Source organism: Callithrix jacchus, chromosome X (assembly GCF_049354715.1).
Source record: "Callithrix jacchus isolate 240 chromosome X, calJac240_pri, whole genome shotgun sequence".
NCBI classification, from domain to species: Eukaryota; Metazoa; Chordata; class Mammalia; order Primates; family Cebidae; genus Callithrix; species Callithrix jacchus.
In genome coordinates this window covers 37063438-37088940 of record NC_133524.1, presented here as the reverse complement: position 1 = coordinate 37088940, position 25503 = coordinate 37063438, and the positions used below count along the sequence as shown (strand labels likewise).

The 25503-nt window shown below is 35.1% G+C and overlaps 1 protein-coding gene across 1 annotated transcript in view; it reads right to left on the bottom strand.

The window, feature by feature from the left end:
- Positions 1-25503, bottom strand: part of CFAP47 (cilia and flagella associated protein 47) — a 437978-nt gene that overhangs the window by 289236 nt on the left and 123239 nt on the right. The window contains exons 24-26 of the mRNA XM_078364097.1: positions 24216-24411; positions 17305-17514; positions 3638-3738 (exon numbers count right to left, since the gene is read on the bottom strand). Of these exons, the coding sequence (XP_078220223.1) occupies positions 3638-3738; positions 17305-17514; positions 24216-24411 (507 nt within the window). The remainder of the gene's footprint in view (positions 1-3637; positions 3739-17304; positions 17515-24215; positions 24412-25503) is intronic.

The window sequence follows — 25503 nt, the reverse complement described above, 5'->3', positions numbered from 1 at the left end:
TGGTAGATGCATTAGGTTAAATGTTTTTAACTTACCATTAAATGATAAAAAGTTCCTAGTGGAATACAAAACCACATCTCTACCCTTTCAACTCAACTCAATAATTTACTTTTTGAAAGAATTTTGCAGATGAGCAATTCTAAAATATTCATGCTGCTTTACTTTTGGATATAATTGATATATTTTAATATTTTACCTTCGCTGATCACATAATACCCTAGCACATAGTACCAAAGAGTGTGGGTTCTGAGGCCTCAAATTTCATTAGAATTCCCTGGGACAATCTGCTCACCCTCTCTACATATTCAGATTTTTAATTTGTAAAGCGAGATGTGTAAGAGCATCTAACTCAGAACTTCTGGGAGGACTAATTTAAAGGATAAATATAAGGCACTTAGCAGAGTACCATATACCTGGGAAGCATTAAATATACATTAGAAATTATTACTATACATATTTCTAAAGATATTTAGAATATTTAAGAATTATAATTTATTTCTTTTGAAATATTTCCCCAAATGGATGCTTTATTTTAATACATAGACTTTATGCTTAATAATCTATCACACAGGTTTTATTTATTTCTTTTAAAGAGATCACAATATTATTTTTTGGCCAGTAATTAATCATTATTTTCTGGAAGTAAATTATAAGGCATACAAAAGTGATAAAGCAATCACAACCACAGTGATAATAGCAATAATATTGAAATAATATTAATAACAATAATTTCCATGTATTTGCAGTCTATGGGTCCTCACAAAAGCCCTTTTAAATAGGTAAAACAGATATCAGTGTTCTGTTACTGTTCTGTCATGCATGTTTTCCTTAATAAAAGACGGTAAATTTGAAGATTTGAGAATAAAAATAAAATCATATGGCATAATAATGTGGTTAGAACACAAATGAGAATTGCCATCCAGTTTGTGTGACTCTTCATAACTATTACATTGTATTATTCTGAAATCCTCCCCCTTGCAGTATAGAATATAAAAATACTATATTAATATTAGTCAGAAAAAAGCTTTAAATTTTGACAGTGTGTGATAAAATTTTGAGATATCTATCTCTCCCTGTATATCTCCATTCTGCCAACTGCATTATTCCATAAATTACTTTAAAATAAATTTTTGGTGTTCAGAATATGCTATTCCACATATAACTCATTATTTTATGAAAATATATAGCTAAAAGATACCTTCCTGATGGTTTATAATTCAAATAATTGATTTCACAATACTGAACAAAGACCTTTTATCTGCTAGACACTGTGTGAGGCACTACGGACACATAGTCAAAAAGAGAGAGGTGATTCCTACTCTCACAGACTTTATAGATAGCAGCATTTGGAAATAGACATTGATAATAGGCAGGATAAGTCAAAATGTAGCAAGGACCGTGACAAAAGAATTGCACAGAACTGAGGATACACCAGAGAAACACATACTTTTTGAATGCAGAGGCAGGGATCTTCTATAACTGTGTATGGTATCATGGATAAAATGCTCCAGTCACCAGATAGAATATCAGTAAAGGTCAACATGCTCAAAGAACTTGCAGAAGATTAATGTGGCTTGAGCATAGAGCAAAAAATGTCCAGAAATGAGAACAAAGCCACTTGCTAACATGTGTGGTCTTGCAGGCTTCATCTACCTAGCAATCATTCTATGGAAAGATTTTAAACCTGGGAATTAAAGAATGAATTTTCAGTTTGTAAATATCACTGTGGCCATGGCATGAGGGTAGGTTTGTGAAAGGGGAGACCATTGTAGGAGGTAGGAGAACAGTTTAGAAACCCTTACAACAATCCTGGAAAGATATTATGGCAGCTTGAATGTTTGTAGTGGCAGCAGAGAGGGAGAAAAGTGAATTGATTTGATAAATATTTAGGCAGCAAAAGGGACAGGAATCGGACTGGAAGTGGAGTGTGAGAGAGAAGACATTGCCAATGATGGCACTCAGGTTTCCAGATTTGGCACCTGGATGGACCATAGGTACAAACACAGAGATGGCGCATATAGAGAAAAAAAATTTCAGAGAGAGGACTTCAGTTTGGAATATGTTGGTTTTTGGGATGCCTATGTGAATACAGTGAATGGTATCCAGAAGGCAGTTGAATTCTGAATTGCTGAATCTCTGAGAGGAAACTAGGCTAGAGATATAGCCCATGGATTATAGCTGAAGTCATGGAAGGAAGAAGAGGAGAGGGTTCAGAATTCCTATTGACACAAATAATTTAAAAGTATAGCTAGAGGAAGAGAAATCTATGAAAGATGTTCAGATGGAATAGTCAGAGAGGTTAAAGGAGACCAAAAGAAGTATGGTATGTGGAAACCCAGAGAAAGTTTAAAGATGGAGAAAGAATAGTCAATAGTCTTAGCTGCGCTCAGTATTTTAGTAATGGCAGCATAATGGATAAATTCTTCTTCCTCATCCCTGAAATTTTTCCTGTTAAAGGCAGCTGAAGTATTTTAATTGCATAATTTCCTCTGCTACTTTTCTCACTCTCCTTGGGAAGTTGAGTGATTTATCTTACAGTTAGATTTGGAAAGAATTAATAAGGGATGCATGGCCTGAAGCTACCCTTTTTGCTCTTTGGGGATGAGCCTGCTGGGTACTGAGAAGATATAGTCTCCTTTCTCCTCTGCTGTCTTCCTAGATGCTTACTCAAAGCAGCTAAGAGGGAGATAGAAATGAAGATAGGCAAGGTTACTTGATTCAGAAAGGTACTTGGGTAAATGGATTCAGATAAAGGAATGGCTTAAGGCAAGAGACAGTACTGGCCCCCAGCTTTGTGACCAGTAAAATGAGTCACAATACATGCTTGTGACTCGTGTGTCACAATCCAGTTCCAATCCATGAGGGTATCTGGAAGTTCAGAGTGGTACTGCCCAATGGCCTCTATTTCTTCTGAATAGTAAGAAAAAAGAATCATCTCCTGAGATTGAGGTAGAATAAAACTAAACATGTTTTATGAGAGTTGTAAATGCTTGAAGAAACAAGTGAAGAATATGAGAAAACTGGTTAAAACCAAACAAACAAAAAAGACCTCTAATTCAGCACTGAAAATTAAGACCTTGACAATCCACAGAGATGGGATTTGTTGTTGTTGTTACCTGCTCTCCCTCCTTTCTCTAATGTACTTCCCTGTATCTTGCCTTTCCTATTTCTCCCTGCTCACTAGCTTGTTTAGTATTCTTAGCTTCTCTCACAATTTCCCCTGCAGCAATTCCAAGCTGGTCTACTGACCATACTCTGTCCCACTTTAATTCATCATACATCCCAGGAATTGTTTTCTTTCTAATCACTGATACTCAAAAAATGACAGATGGCTCCCACTACTATAGAATAAAGGGCTTAGCATTATGGTCCTGTACCTACATTTCCTGCCTTACATCTCCTGTCACACCCACATGCTTTGTTATATTGTCTTCGGTCCAAATCATCCTGTTCAAACTAGACTGTCAATTTTTGGATTTAAGAGACATATATATTCTACTCTCAATGACAAGCACAGCTCCTACTAATGGCAGCTGTTTAATAAACAACTGATAATTTTCAATTCACTTTATTTCTAGATGTTGGCCAATAACCTATACAGTGAGAGTTAGAGATAAATAAGTCATACATAGCTTACCATTCTTTAAAATAATGTTTTGCTTATCCAGATGAATTGCCACATACTGGTAAGTAGTAAGAATGCAGTTTTCTGCGGTTGCAGTTACTGGGAGCGAAAAGCTGAAAGTGAAAACATTGCATTTCAATACAATAAAAATTTCAGATGCAGTAAATTGAATGAATTTAAATATCCCAGATGCCTTTGATGATGAAGACATGATTTATTCATTTTTTCTTTCTACTTACTTCGTTTTTGTTAACCAGCTATTCAATATTAATCATTTTTTAAATTTTTACTTTTAAAGATTTTAACATACATAAATTTCACTGTCAAGTGTGCTATAGAACACAGCTTGTAACTGTGCAGGTGCAAAAACACAGATTTGGGAAAGTTTGGAGTTGAAGGTGTCTCAGAGTTAATTTACTCATGTTCTTCTATGGAGTCCCTGACAAATGGTATGTAGCCTTGGATGACACTATTAGGGAGATACTACCAGATGATACTCACAACACAGAAACAGCCCATTTTCTATCTGGAGAGCTGTAACTGCAGAAGTTCTGTTCCAGTGCAATGCAGAACAAAACTTACAATCTGAAGCCCACTACAGTTCTTCAAATATTTAAATGCAGTCATTATTTTTTCTCTAAGGTTTCTCTTCAGATTTCAGAAATTTAGGACATTCGAAGATTCTTTCTACCGTAAGGTCTCCACATCTCTTACATATCAATCTCATTTATTTAGATGACCTTTTGTTTTGTGTTTATCCTTCTTTAAATGTGTCTGAGGACTGAAAGCAATACTGCAAAAGTTATTCAATGAGAACAGAGTACTATTACCTTCTATTACAACCTGCATACTCTATTTTATGAAAGTATTGTGAAATTGTCTTATTATCAGTCACAAAACACTCTTAAAGTATATTGGGGCTGTCTATCTTATATGACAGTTCTATTCTTGTGGAACTGATTTTTTAAATAAAAGGGCTATGTTCTATATCTATATCACTGTAATCCTGCCTTATTAATTTCAGATTTGCATTATAGTATACCAAGAAAATATCACTATTGAATCAGCCATCTATCATCTACTACTACTTTATGGTTACTTGCTGAGGTAAAAATGTCAAAATCCCATGTTTTCAATGCAAGTAACTGTAAGTAAATAAAGAATAGGATGAAACTAAAAAAATGTTCGTACCTGAAATATAATGAGTTACCAAGTACATTAATGGTAAACATGTGTGACATGCAATTGAATGATTTCTACCACAGTTCTGCATAAAATATTTTTCAGAAAGGAATGCACTACCTTTTTCTCTTTATAAATTGATATGTATTAAAATTATATGTAAAATACATACTCAACATCATCTTGATTAACAAACACTAATCTTATCTTTCATTCTATAGATCCTAAGCACATGTATCAAATGGTCTTATTCAGGACAACATTTCCTATCTATATGTAATTTTTACCATATGATATCATTCTTAGATTTAAATTTCCTTGATAGCATAAATCAGTACTTCTACAAATTGTACACTTGTGCTAAACATAGTGACCAATCAAAATTTCATTAGCTGATCAACTATTATTTAATCAACAATTTTTAGATTAAATGACATAGTTTACAGAGAGGCACCATCATTGCTACCATCATAGAATAAGAATTATTATTTTTTGTTTTAACTAGGACTATAGAAGGAAAAAAAGACCGCAGTAGTAAATTCTATGGATGCTCTGCTCTTATACCTGTATTGCCTGGGTGCATCCGAGGGCAAGCCCATAGCCAACACCTGTGGTTGTGGAAGTTTCAAATCTCAGCTCAATCAACCCAATCCCAACAAAAATTGGGATGTCATTTCAGTTCTGGAGACACCTAAGGGATTAGGTTGCTGTTGAGATTTTGATTTAAATTTAAGTGTCACATTTATTTGGAGTGATCAATTCCCTGTTCTACTTCTCTTACCCCCTTATTTGTTTTTTGGAGGAGAACATTTCCTTAATAATGCACAGATCCATGAGTCTTCATCTGAAAGTGAGCTTCCAGACAAAGTTACCTAAGACAACTATCAAATGAACAAACAAAAGAAACACTAGCACTTGAAATATTTCTACAATTGTGAAGAATGAAGGAAAATAATATTGAAAATAAATTTTACTTCAAGAATTAAGTGGAAATAAATATAATAATGTTTGTTTGTTTCTCTTACAAATCTAGTTTGCTGAAGATAACATTTTATTTCAGATGTTCCTTATGGTAAAAAATAGCCGACATATACAAAATTGACTTGACCACATTCTTTTCATAGAGGATATAATACAGAAATTATACAAGTAATATGGCATGGGAATACGGATACTTCACTCTTTGACATTAGTATTAAAATATATTAAAACAGAAAAAGGGACATACAGTTGGTAGTACCAATACTCTACATTTTAATAAAATATTTCTGGGGAAATAGAGCAATTTGTGTTACTTAATCAGGGAACAATGGTAATATTTATGAATTCACTATGCCAATGCATACAGACAGAAATGGTTACTGACAGAGGAATTATTCTAAAAAATACTCAGTATTACAGTAATAGTGAGATGAAAAGACCCTTTATGAGTTTCAATTCCATTGTAAGATTTAAATAACTATTTTCAGGCATGTGTGATTTACAATAGTTCTACTGGGTAAAAAACAGAATGAATATTCCTGGTAATAAGAGGGTTGAAGATATGATGTGAATATTAATGAAAGTGATGTAAATGGGCTTGTACTATTTGTGGCCATGTTTCCCATTATTAGTGATACTGTGTTTGGTCATTTGGTTATGGTTGCGTTCACCAGATGTCTTCATTTCTTTTTACAGCAGCATTAGAAATGTAATTTACGTACCATAAAATTCATCTTTCAAAGATGTACAATTCAATATTTTTTAAAAACATAATCACAGAGTTGTGCAACCATCACCACTATCTAGAAAATTTAGAAGATTTTCTTCGTCCTTAAATGAAACTGTTGGAAACAGATGCTCAGTGTCACAAAGAAAAATCAGCATTGAGACAAAGGATCTTTCAGCAACACAATTTTTACCTCCTGGACTGCAGGAAGGGTACTCTCGCTAGCCAAACTGTCATGACAGCACAACAAACAAAGGAAAGCAGAAACATTTATTCCTTACACTTTTGGGGTCATCCTTACTGCTGTGTCTCTTCTCCGTTGACTGGAGTCAGACCTCACAATCTAAACTAAAATCCTATTGGCTAACAACTTAAAACTTTTCTAAACAGGTAAAAGCAATGGAGAGCTGGGACATGCTTGTGAGCATGTCCAGCATAGATATCTTGGTTAAAGTACAAGGACATAGAATGTACCACGTGCCTGTAAGCATGGCATGTCTAACAGCTACATAGGATAGGGCTTAACAGTTATTAGCACACTTATGATTTATTATTTAACAAGAAAGGAAACTTTAAAGAGGAACTTTTCTGCTTCTCACAAACCCTCTACCCCTTAACTGTCACTCTCTATTTGCAACTCCACCCCACTCCCAGCCCCTGAAAGCAACCTACCAATTTTCCTATGCTGGAAATTTCTCTTTTGGAAATTAATAAGTACTCTGCAGATGAAATGTGGAGAACATGTGCATATCACTTTCGTCACAAATCTTTCATATTTTAATATTGAATGGTATGATGTTCACATATAATTCATTAAATAAAGTGTGAAAAGTCTCACAATTCATCTCTCTGGCCATTAGCTGGTGAATAATTAATACTCTAATCACACATCACTAATTCTTTCCACATCATTAGTAAGGCCGAGAGATTTTATGCTTGTCTGACCAATTTTTAGGAATAAAACTTTGAAGCTTCATGTTAAATTTTTGTGATAACTAGCCTTGTATTTATAATATTTTAGTGCTTTCCACTAGCACACAAAATACTGTGATGGCATGTCAAACATATGTCAACATGAAAAATATTGTGATACTATATTTATCATCTTTACTAAAGTTCTGCTCTCATCTGTACTATTTCAAGGCCAATCTCACATTCCAAAAGCAATCTTATTGAGCATGATTTTAATTCACAGAGAAATGGGCAGAGAAAGAAAGCCTCCAGGTTTATCAAAACATGTCTTTCTAGCCTTACCATGGTTATCTAACTAAACTTTTTTCTACAATGCAGCTAGAAAAAAAATTATATGTTGGTAACACTGTCAGTGGCTATGAAGGGTTAAAAGAAGAGGTTAATGCTAACATTGCTTTTGATTAATGAACCCTTTTTCTGTATATAGGTTTGAATAAAGTGAGCAACAGGTGAAGGAGAGGAAAAGATGCTGGGTTGGTGTTTTGAACACGCTTTTCGTTTTGAAACCAACAACCAACCCATCCCCATAAAAAATAGGTGCTTACAGAATTCATATAGCATTTAGGTAAACACTTAATGGAATATATTCAGATGACTATATTTCTGTCAGGAAAATTTATTACACAAAACAAACTTCCTTGAGCAACCATTCTGATGTGGTTTATTTATACCTATTCACAATTTTTCTCAATGTCAATAACTGTTAGCAAAATATTTCATATGTAACGTTACTCACATGCACAAAAATTCATTGATATGTGTCTTAAATATCTAATGATTGCTATAGCTACTACTTCATGTCAGTTAAGTCAATTGATGGGACAAAGGAATTTTAATTCTGGTACTTTTATATATATTTACAACACACATAGAACTCATTAAGCATGAATAGAGTTCATTCATTATGTTGTCAGACACAAGAATCTCTTGATCACAAGTGAGGACAACATATGCCATGTTAATCAGTAATAGAGTTACAAAGTGTATTAGCTCATTCTCCTAGTGCTATAAAGAACTACCTGAGGCTGGGTAATTTATAAAGAAAAAAGGTTTCATAGACTCACAGTTCTGCAGGCTAGACAGGAAGCATGCTTCAGAGACCTCAGGAAGCTTACAGTCATTGCAGAAAGTGAAGGGGAAGCAGGCATATCTTACGTGGCCAGAGAAGGAGGAAGAGAGAGCAGTGGGAAATGCTACACACTTTTAAACAACCAGATCTTGTGAGAACTCACTATCACGGGAACAGTAAGGAGGAAATCCACCCCCTTGATCCAATTACCTCCCATAAGGCCCCTCCTCCAATATTGGGGTTACAATTCCACATGAGATTTGGGCAGAGACACAAATCCAAACCATATCACAAAGTCTGCATGGACATCCACCTTCTAGGAGTTCTGTGAAGAACAGTAACCAGGGAGGTGCTCACAACCAGTAAGGGAGAGAAAGAGGACAAGATATTGGAATTTCCTTCAAAATCAAAAATCTATAAGCAAGGCAGAGGTTCTAAAACCAACTTCACAGATTCCAAAGAGGATGGGGATAAAGAAAAAGAAAAAGGAGGTTATTAGAAAAACTACATCTGCAGTTAACTCTTTTTTTATTCTGCTACCTGGTTTTAAAAGTACTATAATTTTAATTATCTGGGAAGATGTGGTAAATATTACCTTGAGAGTTTCTCAGCTTTTGCATTTCTGTGTACATTTTAAACTCCACCATTTTGCTACAAGTAAATAATGAATAACTTCTAGTTATGAACATCATGTTTATAGTTTATTATAATACACCAGTATTGTATTTTTGTTAAATATAAATTAAACATTCTACCTTGTAATAGAGATTATGATTTGTCTAAATAGATTAACCATGAAAATAATGCCCTTTGTAGGATGAAGATGCCATTACAAACAGCTTTTCACAGGGTTAGGTCAAAGAATACAGAACAGATGATTATATCAGAATACAGAGTGGTCTCATGTGAATCCTACTCCCTTCCTCACTGCTTATTCTATCTACATACAAAAAACTAAGTAAGGTGGGCCAGTGTATGGTATTATGTGTAACTCAGTCCCCTAAATCATGACAAATAAGGTTTTCAGGCAATATTACAATACTGACTTCAGTTATGAACAATTAGATGGATACTGAAATCCTCTTTGAGATTTCACATTGCCTGCCTTTCATTGCCATGATGCTAAAATTTGAGATGGATTATTGTAAATGGTTTGCACTGAGAGTAGAATCTCCAAAAGATTAATATATCCTTTATAATTCTTCTTAATCCATAAGGAGAGCTTAAAGTACCTCAAAAGTTTCCTATAACTACCTGGTAATATCCCTCAGAGGTACCTGATTCACATTATTTGCTTAGTTTAAGTCTTAATTTAAATATATATTTAAACATGTCTACATATTTATTTTAAATATCCAATATTGAATATTCCAAAGAGGCACATAAATAGCAGGTATTAATTTACACTACAGTTCCTAACGTGGCATTGCCAGCTTGAGTGAATTAATGCTCAAACTGATTTGATCTGGATCTGATTCACTCTCTGCTAGTCTCCTTTATGTGAAGCAGTTTCTTATCCATTCAAAAACAGGAAGGTTTCTGAAAGAGGCATGCTAAATACACATTTTAAAGTACTAGGGACTGACCCAAAGGTGCCAAGCACACTCTACACAATTGCCAAATTATGCACTGAGCAGAACAATAGTTAGAATTACCTTCATTATTTCTCAATCCTTTTTAATTGTATTGAATGTTTTCTAAAAATAGTATAATTTCCATTTAAGTGATTGTCAATGAGAGTAAGTATAATAAGCTTTATAATGCAGCAAAAGTATTTATAAACCCATAATAGAGTTGATAAACTGCTATTAAATAGAAGAAAAGAGTTAATATAATTAACAGCTCTATATTCTCAGTTTTAAACAAATTTGCCTATTTAAAAATATATTTCTCATCAGAAAAATGTTAAGTACATTTGCAACAAAGTCTAGGAGTTTCAGCTCTAAAGTCGGAATGTAATGATTAATTAAAACATAAATGAAAACTGTAAGAATTATAATTTTTATTATTTAAAACACTTACAAATTAATTTATGTGCTAAATTCTTATTGTACCTGTTTTAAAGGCAGAGGGCATATATAATCCAGTTCCTTAAATATGGTGACTTGCAAAATTAAGCAAGAATGTGGTTTGTTATTTTTAAGGAAAGGTTAAACATTCTACTACACTATATCTCATCCATGATTAGGAAAACCTTTTTTTATTGGTTTTGAGTGGACCACTAAATCAGGTACTTTCCAGGAATTTGTGTGTCAATAAATTCATAGAGCAGATACTTCAGTGTCAGCTTTGCTGTTAATGATACTGTATTAGTCCATTTTCATACTGTATGAAGAAATACCCAAGATGGGTAATTTATAAAGAAAAAGAGGTTTAATGGACTCACAGTTCCACATGACTGGGGAGGCCTCATAATCATGGTGGAAGGCAAAGGAGAAGCAAAACATGTCTCACATGGTGACAGGCACGAAAAGTGTGTGCAGGAGAACTGTCCTTTATAAAATCATCAGATCTTATGAGACTTATTCATTATCATGAGAACAGCAAGGAAAAACCACCCCCATGATTCAATTACCTCCAACTGGGTCCCTACCACGATTATGGGAGCTACAATTTATGATGAGATTTGGGTGGGGCACAGCCAAACCACATCATTCCACCCATGGCCCTTCCCAAATCTCATGTCCTCACATTTTAAAACCAATCATGCCTTCCCAACAGTCCCTCAAAGTCTTAACTCATTTCAACATTAAATCAAAATTCCATAGTCCAAAGTCTCATAAGAGACAAGGCAAGTCCCTTCCACCTCTTAGCTTGTAAGTCAGAAACAAGTTAATTACTTCCTATATACAATGGAGGACAGGAATTGGGTAAATACAGCCATTCCAAATGGGAGAAATTGGCCCAAAGAAAAGGTCTGCAGGCCTCATGCAAGTCCAAAATCCAGCAGGACAGGCAAACCTTAAAGCTCCAAAATGATCTCCTTTGACTCCATGTCTCATATCCAGGTCACACTGATGCAAGAAGTAAGTTCCCATGGTCTTGGGCAGCTTCACCCCTGTGGCATTGCAGATTACTGCCCCTCTTCTGGCTGCTTGCATGGGCTGGCACTGAGGGTCTGCAACTTTTCCAGGTGCATAGTGCAAGCTGTCAGTAGATCTGGGATCTGGAGGACAGTGGACCTCTTCTCACAGCTCTCCTAGGCAGTGCCCCAGTGGAGACTCTGTGTGGGGGCTCTGACCCCTCAATTCCCTTCCATACTACCCTAGCAGAGGTTCTCCAGAAGAGCTCCACCCCTGCAGCAAACTTCTGCCTGTACATGCAGATGATTCCATACATTCTCTGAAATCTAGGGGTAAGTTCCCAAACCTCAACTCTTGACTTCTGTGTACCTGCAGGCTCAACACCAAGTGGAAGCTGCCAAGACTTTGGACTTCCACCCTCTGAAGCCATGGCCTGAGCTATACCTTGACTCCTTTTAGCCACAGCTAGAGTAGCTGGGACACAGGGCACCATGTGCCTAAGCTGTACACAGCAGGGGGGCCCTGTTCCTGGCTCAGGAAACCATTTTTCCCTCCTAAGCCTCCAGACCTGTCATGGGAGGGGCTGCCGTGAAGATCTCTGACATGCCCTGGAGACATTTGCCCTATTGTCTTGGTGATCAGCATTTGGCTCCTTGTTACTTATGCAAATTTCTGCTGCTGGCTTAAATTTCTCCCCAGAAAATGGGTCTTTCTTTTCTACTGTATTGTCAGGTTGCAAATCTTTCAAACTTGTATTCTCTGCTTCCTCTTGAATACTTTACCACTTAGAACTTTCTTCTGCCAGATACACTAAATCCTCTCTCTCAAGTTTAAAGTTTCACAGATCTCTAGGGCATGGGGCAAAATGCCACCAGTCCCTTTGCATAGCAAGAGTGACCTTAATCCAGTTCTCAATAAGTTCCTTATCTCCATCTGAGACCACCTCAGCCTTGACTTTATTGTTCATATCACAATCAGTATTTTGGTAGAAGCCATTCAACAAGTCTATAGGAAGTTCCAAACTTTCCTACATCTTCCTGGTTTGTCAGCCTTCCAAGTCTCTAGGAAGTTCCAACCTTTCACACATTTTTCTATCTTCTTCTGAGCCCTCCAAACTGTTCCAGCTCTGCCTGTTACCAAATTTCAAAGTCATGTCCACATTTTTGGCTATCTTTACAGCAGCTCCCCACTCTCTGTGGTACCAAATTGCTGTATTAGTCCATTTTCATACTTCTCTGAAGAAATACCCAAGATGGGGCAAGCTATGAAGAAAAAGAGGTTTAATGGACTCAGTTCCCCATGGCTAGGGAAGCCTTGCACAGTCATGGCAGAAAGTGAAGGAGGAGCAAAGTCACATCTCACATGGTAGCAGGCAAGAGAGAGTGTGCAGGGAAACTGCCCTTTATAAAACCATCAGATCACATGAGACTTATTTACTATTACAAGAACAGCACAGGACAACCCACCACCTTGAGTCAATTACCTACTATGAGGTCCCTCCCATGACATATGGGAATTATGAAAGCTATAATTCAACATGAAATTTGGGTGGAGACACAGCTAAGCCATATATCAGACAATGATACTTTTAAACACCAGCCAAGAACAAATGTGCAGGTCCACTGCTCCTGGTATCACTGGAACCACAACAACTACATTCTTTGACTACATAGTTACATTTCATATTTGTTTGATTTTATGCTATAACCATAGAGACGACTTATAAGATTTTGCCTCATTAATTAATATATTGAGGAAAATGAATAAATAATGTTTCAGTACTTATTGAGTAGCTGTATTTCTATCATTACTATATGCGGAACATAGAAGTTTTACGTGTGTGTGTGTGTGTGTGTGTGTGTGTGTGTGTGTGTGTGTCTGAGACAGAGAGAGAGAGAGAAATATATGCAGAAGAGCAGGAAAGAAAGAAAACATTTATCTTATTCTTTGGAAAATCTACATATGACATATAGTAGCATAATCCTCAAAAATGTATAATTCTTTTTTCTTTATAATTTTACTTTAAGTTCTGGGGTATATGTGCAGATCTTGCAGCATTGTTACATAGGTACACACATGCCATGGTGGTTTGCTGCCTCCATCCCCGTCACCTACATTAGGTATTTCTCCTAATGTTATCTGTCCCCAATCTCCCCAACCCCTGCTATCCCTCCCTAGCCCTCACCCCGCAACAGACCCCACTTTGTGCCATGTCCATGTGTTCTCATTGTTCAACACCCACTTATGAGTGATAACACTTGGTGTTTGGTTTTCTGTTCTTGTGTCAGTTTGCTGAAAATGATGGTTTCCAGATTCATCCATGTCCCTGCAAAGGACATGAACTCATCCTCTTTTATGGCTGCATAGTATTCCATGGTGCATTTGTGCCACATTTTTTTATCCAGTCTGTTATTGATGGGCATCTGGGTTGGTTCCAAGTCTTTGCTACTGTAAACAGTGCTGCAATTAACATACATGTGCATGTTTTTTAATAATAGATTAATTTATAATGGGTATATACCCAAAGTATATTAATTATATACTAGGTATATAATTAATTGGGTATATACCCAGTAATGGGATTGCTGGGTCAAATGGAATTTCTATTTCTAGGTCCTTGAGGAATCGCCACACTGTCTTCCAAAATGGTTGAACTAATTTACACTCCCACCAACAGTGTAAAGTGTTCCTATTTCTCCATCCTCTCCAGCATCTGTTGTCTCCAGATTTTTTAATGATCACCATTCTAACTGGCATGAGATGGTATCTTAATGTGGTTTTGATTTGCATTTTTCTAATGACCAGTGATAATGAGCTTTTTTCATATTTTTGTTAGCAACATAAATGTCTTCTTTTGAAAAGTATCTGTTCATATCTTTTACCCACTTTTTGACGGGGTTGTTTCAAAAACATATTATTATAAAAATTTCTATATGATTCTTTATTGTCTAAATGGTACTTAAAACAAGGTGACTAAGTAGAACATCTTTGGAAACCAAAATATGGTTTACATCTTGGCTCCCCCATTTAATGTTTGAGTGAGTTCTGACAAGTATTAGGCCACACTATGGACCTTATATTCTTCTTCTGTAAAATAGAGATGATAATCTAGAAACAAGAAAACAAAAATCCCACTTCTCAGGACTCCTGTGTGAATTCCATGAAATCTAGCCTATGAGTAGTACCTGACTTATATTAATTAATAGCTGTAGACCTTATGCTTCCTATATTTTTTCAAGCCTTGATATCCATAACCTCACACTCTCCCAGTTCTCACCCTATTTCTCACTCATGGATACCAAAGCAGAGCATGGATGACTTTCATAATCTGTTCCTGCTGCCTTTTCAGTTTCATCTCCCAGCTAAGTCTTGCCAGAATTCACCAAACCATGACACCAAAAATGCCATTAAATTGAGTTGTTTTATCCTCCATACCTCATGCTCTATTTTGCTGTTTATAATACTCCTTGTTCACATCACCATTTCTCACAGATAGATATTTAGGTTGGTGCAAAAGTAATCGCAGTTTTTCTGACATTGAAAGTAATGGAAAAAACTGTAATTACTTTTGCACCAACTGAATAAAACCTCTATCTTAGACTTTTGGGGGAATTTGGGGAAAAGGCAAATAGGGTGTATAATGTCTGAGCTGTGAGTACATGGCAGTGTAATGGAAAGTAGACACATTAGCAGAAAATACTTGTTCCTACTATTATTAACATATTTCCAGCTTGTTGAGCCCATCCAAATGTGACAAAATCTAAAGAAAATAAATTAAACACCAAACATGTTAGCCTCCAAGATAAATCACATTATGAAAGAATTTTACAAAGTAAAAGAAAGCAAAAAATTAAGAAATCAGTGTTGTAGGCCCATGGGCTTCAGTAGGAACAAACCAGATGCAAATAAAGTCTTCAATGCAGGGCAATAAAACCTAACACACTAACATCCATCAAGGATTTGCCCCCTTTCTTTCCCTAAATCTTGAGCAGAGTACACAAATGGTTTCCCTACAATAAATATAAGCTAATAGTTAACAATAATAAATGAGTACAATTTATTTCATAGAAATTCTGAAGTGAAAGGGAAGCTCTTGAGGAATTCTTTTCTAGAATACCTCACTTATCTCAATGGATCAGAAATGGAATGCCCAAAGAAAGGAAGGCAAGGGCAGCATTGGAGAGTAGAGAACAATAAGAGGATCTGATCATATTCACTACTATGGGAAAACCAGATAAGGAGTTAACCAGTCACTAGTAAAAGGATTGCCAGTATTAAGACTCTAGGGAATGCTTATGGTCTTAATTCCTTGTTTATCTGGGTGTACAGAAAAGTATTTTGTTGCTCATCTATGATTTGCAAAGTTTCTAAATTAGTTCCAATAGCTCTAATTTATCCCAAATCTGCTGATTGAAATAGAGTTTTGTGAAATATGTTGTATTAAGAAGAAATGGTGAGGAATTCCAGATAAGAACAAATAACACTCAGGACTGAAAGGAAATGCTTAACAAAAAGAAAAGAAAACTATCATATGAATCATCCTACTACCTCTAGAGAATGTGTTCAAGTCTTATTATCCCGTTTGCCAACCAGGCTTCAACACATTGGCACTGTGAAGTATGTTCATGCCCCTCTTAGAGGCAAACTATACCCCTGTTTTCAGAAGCCACTTAGCCCCCATAATATTATGTGAAACTATCTATTTCCTTACTCTGTTAATGTGGTGTTAGACAGCATTCATGGATAAGATATTAATGATTTTTCCTGATGAGTTGAAAAGTACACACCACATAGTGCTTCCAGAAAGGTATGAATTTGTTGAATGGAGAGAAATACAATTCAGCTTTTATGAAGAAGTTCAGTTACATACAAAAGACAGAATGCCTCCCATGACAGACATGGAATTCAGTGCTTGAAAGTAGCCTCAAGCAATGTCACTGAATTTTTTTCACTGTGTCCTGGATACAGCTACACTTTGCCTTTAATATGACATTTTTTACTATCTGTTCCTCTATCTTCTAATTGCAAACATATGAATCAGTCCTTTGACTACAAATATACAAATGACACTTCTAAATGTTAAGAAATGAGCACATAGAGAACATACACTGACACTAATTTTACTTTTTATTGTAAACCTTTTAAACAAACTTTATAGCCCTACACTTCAACCTCTTGCCATTTAGTCAGTCATTTCAGGACATGATGTAAAAATGGTATTTCTCATCCTACAAGATAAGATATCCAGAAACACCATTTCACCAAGGTGTATTTGAAACCTACTGACACCATTAAAGCAACATGTAACAAAGCCATGTTGTAGAGAAATCATTATGCTGATGTTTCCCGCTTTCAGTTGATACTTATCAGCATTTCCTTTGAGTTACTTCCTGTCCAATTGCTTAATAATTACCAATTCACTGTACTTTTCATGATGACAGATGGGATAGGTTCTGCTGTTAGGTCCATTTCACAGATGATGAAACTGACAGGCTCAGAAGTAGTGTTAACAAAGCCAGGATGTGACTCCAGAGTATAAATTGGTAGCCACTATTATGCTGCTTTTTTGGGAGAGCACACTTATATTTGGAACTTTAGAAAGAATCTTTATGTCCAAATTTATTATATTAGATCCCTCTCTTTTTAACATTTTACAATGGTGTAAAATATAAACATGTTATTCTTTCATGTCCGATACAAAACAATCTACATTTAGGTATCTTACCAGTTTTGAGCATCATCACAGAAAAGAAGATTGGTAAAAAATGACACAGGCTTAGCTGAGTTGAAAGTGAGGCAGCAAGTCATCTTATGATTAATTCCATTGTAAGAGCCTTGGATGATGCTGCCTTTTGGAAATTTCACAGTAAGAGGCTGAATTTCTTGGCCATCAAGAGGCCTTGCTGTGGGAATCTTGACATGTAGAGTTGACATTCTGTTTAAAAATTAAAAAAAAATGTTTCATTAGCTCAAAATACCTGCAAGTAATTGGCTCTAAATGTATATTTCATTTTTTGGAATCCTCAGGAAAATTATAAAAAAGTATTTGTAATCATGTGCCCAATTATTAAAGATATCTTTGTATCATCTCATATAAGATGGATGATATTTTAATTTACCTAAGAACCACTTCAGATGATCAAATGTTCCTTTCAGAATACCAATGACATTCTTCACAGAAATAGGAAAAATTCTAAAATTGATATGAAACCACACACAAAAAAACAGAGTAGCCAAAGCAATGCTAAGTAAAAAGCCCAAAACTGGAAAGATTATATTGCCTGACTTCAAATTATAGTACATAGGTATAGTAACCAAAACAGCATGGTACTGGCATAAAAACAACCACTTGAAACAATGGAACAGAATAGAGAAACCAGAAACAAATGCACACAAATACCATGTGCTTATTTTTGACAAAGATACCAAGAACATACACTGGGGAAAAGACACTATTCAGAAAATGGTGGTGGAAAAACTGAATATTTATAAGTGAAAGAATGAATTTAGACACCCATCTTTCATCCTATATACAAAAATCAAATTAAAGTGGATTGACTTAAAATATAAGACCACAAACTTTAAAACTACTACAAGAAAACCTTGTGGAAATCCCCAGGATATTGGGCTGGGTAAAAAAATCTTGAAAAATGCCCTAGAAGCACAGGAAACCAAAGCAACAATGGACAAATGGGATCACACCCGGTTAAACAACCTCTGTACAGCAAGAGATACAGTCAACAAAGTGAAAATACAATGCACAGAATGGGAGAAAATATTTGCATACCACACATCTGACAAGGGATTAGTAACCAGAAGACATAAGGAGCTCAAACAACCCTATAGGAAAAAAAACCTTATAGTCCAATTTAATAATGGGCAAAAAAATTGATAGACATTTCTCAAAAGAAGACATAAAAATGAAATGGTGGGCCAGGCATGGTGGCTCATGCCTGTAATCCTAGCACTTTGGGAGGCTGAGCAGGGCAGATCACCTGAGGTCAGGAGTTTGATATCAGGCTGGCCAACATGGTGAAAACCCGTCTCTACTAAAAATACAAAAATTAGCCTGGCATGGTGGTGGGTGCCTGTAATCCCAGCTAGTCTGGAGGCTAAGGCAGAAGAATCACTTGAACCTGGAGGCGGAGTTTGCAGTGAGCCAAGTTTACACCACTGCACTCCAGCCTGGGTGACAGAGCAAGATTCGGTCTCAAGAAAAAGAAGAAGCCATAAAAAAGAATGAGATTCAGTCATTTGCAACAACATTGATGGAACTCGAGATGATTATGTTAAGCATAATAAGCCAAGCACAAAAAGACAAATATATGTTCTCATTTATATACGGGATCTAAAAATCAATACAATTGAACTCATGGACATAGAGAGTAGAAGGACAGTTACGAGAGTCTGGGAGGGGTAGTGGGGGTCTGTGGAGGAGGTTGGGATAGTTAATGTGTACAAAAATATAGAAAGACCTACTATTTGATAGTACAGCAGAGTGACTATAGTCAATAATCAGTTAATTGTACATTTAAAAATAAAGAGTGTGATTGGAGTATAACACAAAGGATAAATGCTTGATGAGATGGATACTGCATTCTCTATGATATGCTTATTTCACATTGCATGCCTGTATCAAAATTTCTCATGTATCCCATAAATTTATATACCTACTATGTAGCTACAAAAATTAAAAAAGAAATCCCTCACTACCCACAAACATTTTAAATGTTTTTAATACTTATTTTCTACATTTGCCCTTTCATGTTTAAGCTTTTAATACATTTGTAATGAATTTTTGTGAATTGTGTGAAGCAGAGATATAATATAGTTTGGAATATTTCATACAGATATTCACTCACTCCATCATTTACTGAATAATAACTTCCTATCTCCAAAGAACTGCAATAACATCTTCATCATAAATCCAGTAACTATTCATATATGGACCTTTTTCAAGGTGATTTTATTCCTTGGTCATTTTATCTACTCCTGTACCACTATCATATTGGTTTTGTCTTGATGTTCCCTATGGCAAGCATTTCCCATCTTATTCTTCTTCCTCTTGGAGAGCTTAGTTATTCTTTTTCTTTCTTTTTTTTTTTACAGAGTCTCCCTCTTGTCAGGCTAGAGTGCAGTGATGCCATCTCAGCTCACTGCAACCTCCACCTCCCTGGTTCAAGCAATTCTCCTGCCTCAGCCTCTCAAGTAGCTGCAACTACAGGAACGTGCCACCATACCCAGCTAATTTTTGTATTTTTAGTAGAGACGAGGTTTCACCATGTTGGCCAGGATGATCTCAGTCTCTTGACTTTATGATCTGCCTGTCTCAGCCTCCCAAAGTGCTGGGATTATAGGTGTTTGCCACCACACCCAGCTAGCTATTCTTGATCCTTACCCTTCCATATAAAGTTAAAATTTTACTTTTCAATCTCCATGAAAACTTTAGTTGAATTTTTATTAAAGTCACATGAGATATGTGAATTTATTTGTGGAAAACTTTTTTTACAGCATTGAACATTCCAATCCATGAATATGGGTATATTTATTTATGAGTTCTTTACGTTTTATAATTTTCTTTATACAGTTCCATATAGTTCATTCATATGTTTTGTTCAGTTTTATCTATTATCTTTTAAATTTTGATGTTATTGGCCGGGCGCAGTGGCTCAAGCTTGTAATCCCAGCACTTTGGGAGGCCGAGACGGGTGGATCACAAGGTCGAGAGATCGAGACCATCCTGGTCAATATGGTGAAACCCCGTCTCTACTAAAAAAAAAATACAAAAAATTAGCTGGGCACGGTGGTGCGTGCCTGTAATCCCAGCTACTCGGGAGGCTGAGGCAGGAGAATTGCCTGAACCCAGGAGGCGGAGGTTGCGGTGAGCCGAGATCGCGCCATTGCACTCCAGCCTGGGTAACAAGAGCGAAACTCCATCTCAAAAAAAAAAAAAAAAAAAAAAAAAAAATTTGATGTTATTATAAATAGTAATTTAAAGTTGTGTGCTGTATGTATGCTGAAATTACATTGAATTTTAAATATTAAAATTATGTTTGCCTATTTTGATAAGTGATCTTCCCAGTTTTAAAAAATTTCCTGTAGATTCTTTGAATTTCCTGCATGCAAAAATAATGTAATATACAGACAATGACACTTCTGAGTTTTATTTCCTAACCCTTATACATTTTGTTTTTCTCATCCCCCTGCCATGTGTTAGGTTCTCTATTAAAATGCTTGAGGGAAGCAGTGATAATAAGCACTGCTGATTTTTCTTTTGTTAAAAGGTAATTCACATATATTCCAGTATCAATAATTATATTTGCTCTAGGCTTATATGACAGGACCTTAAACAATTAAAGAACATCTATTTTATTACTGTTTGTTGAGAGTTTTTCCATGAATAAAAATTTTATTAAATGCCTTTATTCTCAACCTGTGAAAATTATCATATCATTATTCTCTTTAATTTGTGAATGTGGTAGATAATATAAAATGACATTTTAGATCTTTTGATGATAGACAAGCCTTGAAATACTGAAATACAAACAATTTGGTCATGATCTATCTTATATTCACATGGTTTGATTCTTTATGGACAATTATATGTTTGTTCATAACACAGCTTAGGCAATAATTCGCCTTTCTTATACTGTCATTTCCTGATTTCATAATAGAAATTTCTGAGGTCATAAAACAAATTAGGGCACATTATCTATTATTCTATAATTTGATATATCTGTTTCCTGAAAGGTCAGTAAAACTTGATTGTAAAATCATCAGAGGACGTTTTCTTAAGAAATTTCAAGTACTGACTCAAAGGCTTTCTATTTATTCCCAGCATATTTTTAGTAAATTATACATTTCTAAAACTTTCACATTTAAGTATTCACATGTATTGGAATAGATCTCCTTGTAGTATTTTGATTATCTCATTTTTTTCTTTGGATTTATGGTTACGCTTCCTTATTTTTTTTTTTTAATTTTTTATTGGATTTTAGGTTTTGGGGTACATGAGCAGAGCATGTAAGACAGTTGCATAGAAACACACATGGCAGTGTGCTTTTCTTTCCTTCTCCCCTTCACGCTTCCTTATTTCTAACATTATTTAACTGCCTCTTCTCTGTTTTATTCCTTGTCAAATTCACTGTATTAGTATCCATTGTATCAGTCTTTCAAAGAAGAAACTTTTGGTTCCAATGAGTTTCTGTTTTGTAATTTTTTTATATTCCTTTCATTTCTACTGTGTAGAAATTAAAATTCTACCTTCTACACTCCATGAGGTTAGTCTAAGATTCTATTTTTTTAATCTTACTTATTAAGTTCAATGTTTAAAATTTCCAATCATTTTTTTCTTTCCTAATATCAGTATTTAACATTGCACGTTTCCATGTATGGATAATCTTACTGTACTTTATTAAGGTATTTTTCTTCAATCACTGAAATTTTAATGTTTATTTCATAAAACAGATAAAGTAAACAATGATGCAGGCCTAATTGGTTTTGCAAAGAAAGCAGTAGAAGTCCTAGCAGCTGTTTTAAGTTTAGTTTTCAGCTCTAATGTCCAGATGGTGTTTACAGTACTTGATTGTATTACACACTCATGACTCTCAGTGAATGTTTTCAAGATTTGGAATCTAGTATTTTAATTCTTATTTATTTATGAAATTCATTATGATTTCTTCTTACAATCTCTGTAGAATTTTTTTAACATTTTCTAACTCAAGGTTGATCTTGTTATCTTTACTGACACTCAGTTTATTATATTTATTTTTGGAGAATGTCTTATGATGTCAACTCTTTAAAAACTTTTGAGACTTAACTTATAACTATAGAATCATACGTTGTCAATTTTTATAAATGTCTCATGACTGATTAAAAATGTGTATTCTCTAATACTAAGGTGTAATTTATACATGTTAAGTGAATGAAGCTTGTTACAAATATTGTTCACATATCTTGTCTCTGGGCTCATCAACACTTCTGATACATGTTTTAATATCCTAGAGTTATGAAGGACTAGTCAAATTTTCCCAATTTAAATTTGGAAGTTACATATTTTAAGACAATTTTAATTAGGCATAGAATTTTAGAATTCTGTTGGCTTCCAGGTGAATTTAATCTTTTACAATTATTTGATTACTTTTACATCTTTAAAACACACTTTACTTATCAGAGGTTATTGCATTTGAAATTAATACTGCTACCCAGTTTTATTTTGGTTATGCTGTTATATCTCTTCCTATTTTTTCACTTTGGTGCTTCTCAACTGAGAGTGATTTTGTTCCCCAGGAGCCATGTAACAATGTGTGGAGATATATATTTTTTGTCACATCAAGGGGAGGATTGCTATTGGGTAGAGGCTACGGACGCTGCTAAACATTCCATAACAAACAACATAGCCTCTCACAATACACACATACATATATTTATATATATACATATATATGTATACAATGTATATATATATGTATATACATACATTTATAAATATATATAGATGTATTTATATATATAAATATATGTATATATACATATATATGTATAGGAACCTTTCAGGTATAATTAAGGTGTCTGATTAATTGACTTTGAATAAAACAAGAAAGAGATTATCATGGATGGGTCTGACACAATTAGTTGAGATCATAAAAAAGGCTTTGAAAGTCAGAGGCAGAGAAGTTTGATAGATGGTATACTTTTGGCCTTGAATTACTTGTATACTATGTTGTGAGGATGTGACCACATGGCTAGGACTTGAGCATGGACTGAGCGTGTCCCTAGTCAATAAATGATGCTTTAGTTCTATAAGGACCATGAAATTAATTCTGTCAACAACTTGAGAGGTTGGAAGAAGATTGAGCCTCAAGTGAAAGTGCCACTCTAGCCAGCACCTTGACTTCTGCTTATTGAGAAACTCAGCAGAGAATACAGCTAAGCCAGCTGGACTACTAAGTCAGAGAAACTGCAAGATAATACACAAATTCATGTTGTTTGAGACATCAAATGCATGATTTAAGGCATTACATTTGTGATAATTTTTCACACAGCAATAGAAAACTAATATATAGATTTTTTTTTTTTTTTTGGAGACGGAGTCTTGGTCTGTGACCATGCTGGAGTACAGTGGCACGATCTCAGCTCACTGCAACCTCCGTCTCCTGGGTCCAAGTGATTCCCCTGCCTCAGCCTCCCAAGTAGCTAGAACTACAGGCACACGCCACCACACGCAGCTAATTTTTTGTATTTTAGTAGAGATGGGGTTTCACCACGGTCAGGATGGTCTCGATCTCCTGACCTCATGATCTGCCCACCTCGGCCTCCCAAAGTGCTGAGATTACAGGTGTGAGCCATCATGCCTGACCTATATTGAATTTTCAAGCTTGCTTATTACACCGTGAAGACAGACACAGCAAAGGAAAAAAAAAAAAATATATATATATATATATACACACACACACAAGAAAATTCAATGACTGTGAGATAATTAGAGGGTTTTTTTGTTCCTTTTTGTGTTAAATATTTTAATAGTTCTTTCCAACTATAGAAACAGGTCAGACATTATTTATAACTCTTATATAACAGACACAAACAAAAAAAAGCATATAAAGAAGATGTGATAAATTCACAGTAAGTATTTACCTGAAATAGTTTTGAGGTAAAATTTTGACATCCATCACAGTTGTTATATTCAAAGGAACAGGAGTGAAAAATATAAACGGAGGGTCAAACAATAACTTTGGTGATTTTACTTCTCCAATAAGAGATAATATTCTATAGCAAACTGGAATACCATTTAAAAGCATAGGAATATCTGCTGTGTATTTTCCAGGATGTTCTAATGAAATACAAATTTTAAGGGTATTTAAAATTAGTTAAAACACACAAAACCATTTACATAGCTGAAACATTACTAAATTTCAAAATGTACTATGATGTTACAACTATTTAATGGGGCAGAATAAATTACCCAGAAATTAGATTTAGCTTGCTGGAGAACGTAAGACATGTAATGAGGTGCTATTGAAAGAAAAAAATTTTTAAATATAGCTTGACTAGAAATGGAGAAATTAGCCAAGCATGGTGGTGCGCACCTCTAGTCCCAGCTACTTGGGAGGCTGAGGCAAAAGAATCGTTTAAACCCAGGAAGCAGAGGTTGCAGTGAGCTGAGATCGTACCACTGCACTCTAACCTGGGTGACAGGGCAAGACTCTGTCTCCAGCAACAACAACAAAACAGTAAGGTTGGGAGCCTAATAAAGGAAACCATAGATTTGACTGCTACAGCCCAGTCCCATATTGAAGGAAAAGTCAAAAGAAAATGTTTCTTATTTCCTTCTAGATTGACCAGTCCAGTCCATTTCATTTGAGTATAAATGTTGACAGCGACATAAAGGAGAAGTTCTGAACAGAAATACGGATGGTAGGTTTAACTGGAATAGCCTTTGTGCTATTTCTTTCAAACCAGAATATGGTAGAAACAGAGAAGAAACTAGAGAGATACATAATGAAACTTAATTATTTTTATAAAACAAATCTCAGAATGCAAAGAAAAGTTGATAATTTATATCATATTTTCAAAAATTTAAAGAGAGGTAATAAAAAGTTTGAACATTTTTAAACCTACTAGTCATAATATGCTATGAGATGTTTCTCATACACAAAACTAAAATGATACAATGCCATGCTAATAGATATAGTAGAATATCAAGTTATTGCAACACAGTGCTAATAGAATATTATTGAGAGAGAGAACACACTGCTCAATGAACTCTCTAATAAGCTTAAAAGCTATAATAGATTCTTTCCCTGCCTGAATTTCTACTGATAAGTGAGCCAGTTGTGGGTATTTTATCTGGATTACCACATGTGTAAAACAGTGTCCTCAGAATTTGGGTATTTTATAAGTCTAATAAAATGAAAAACAGATT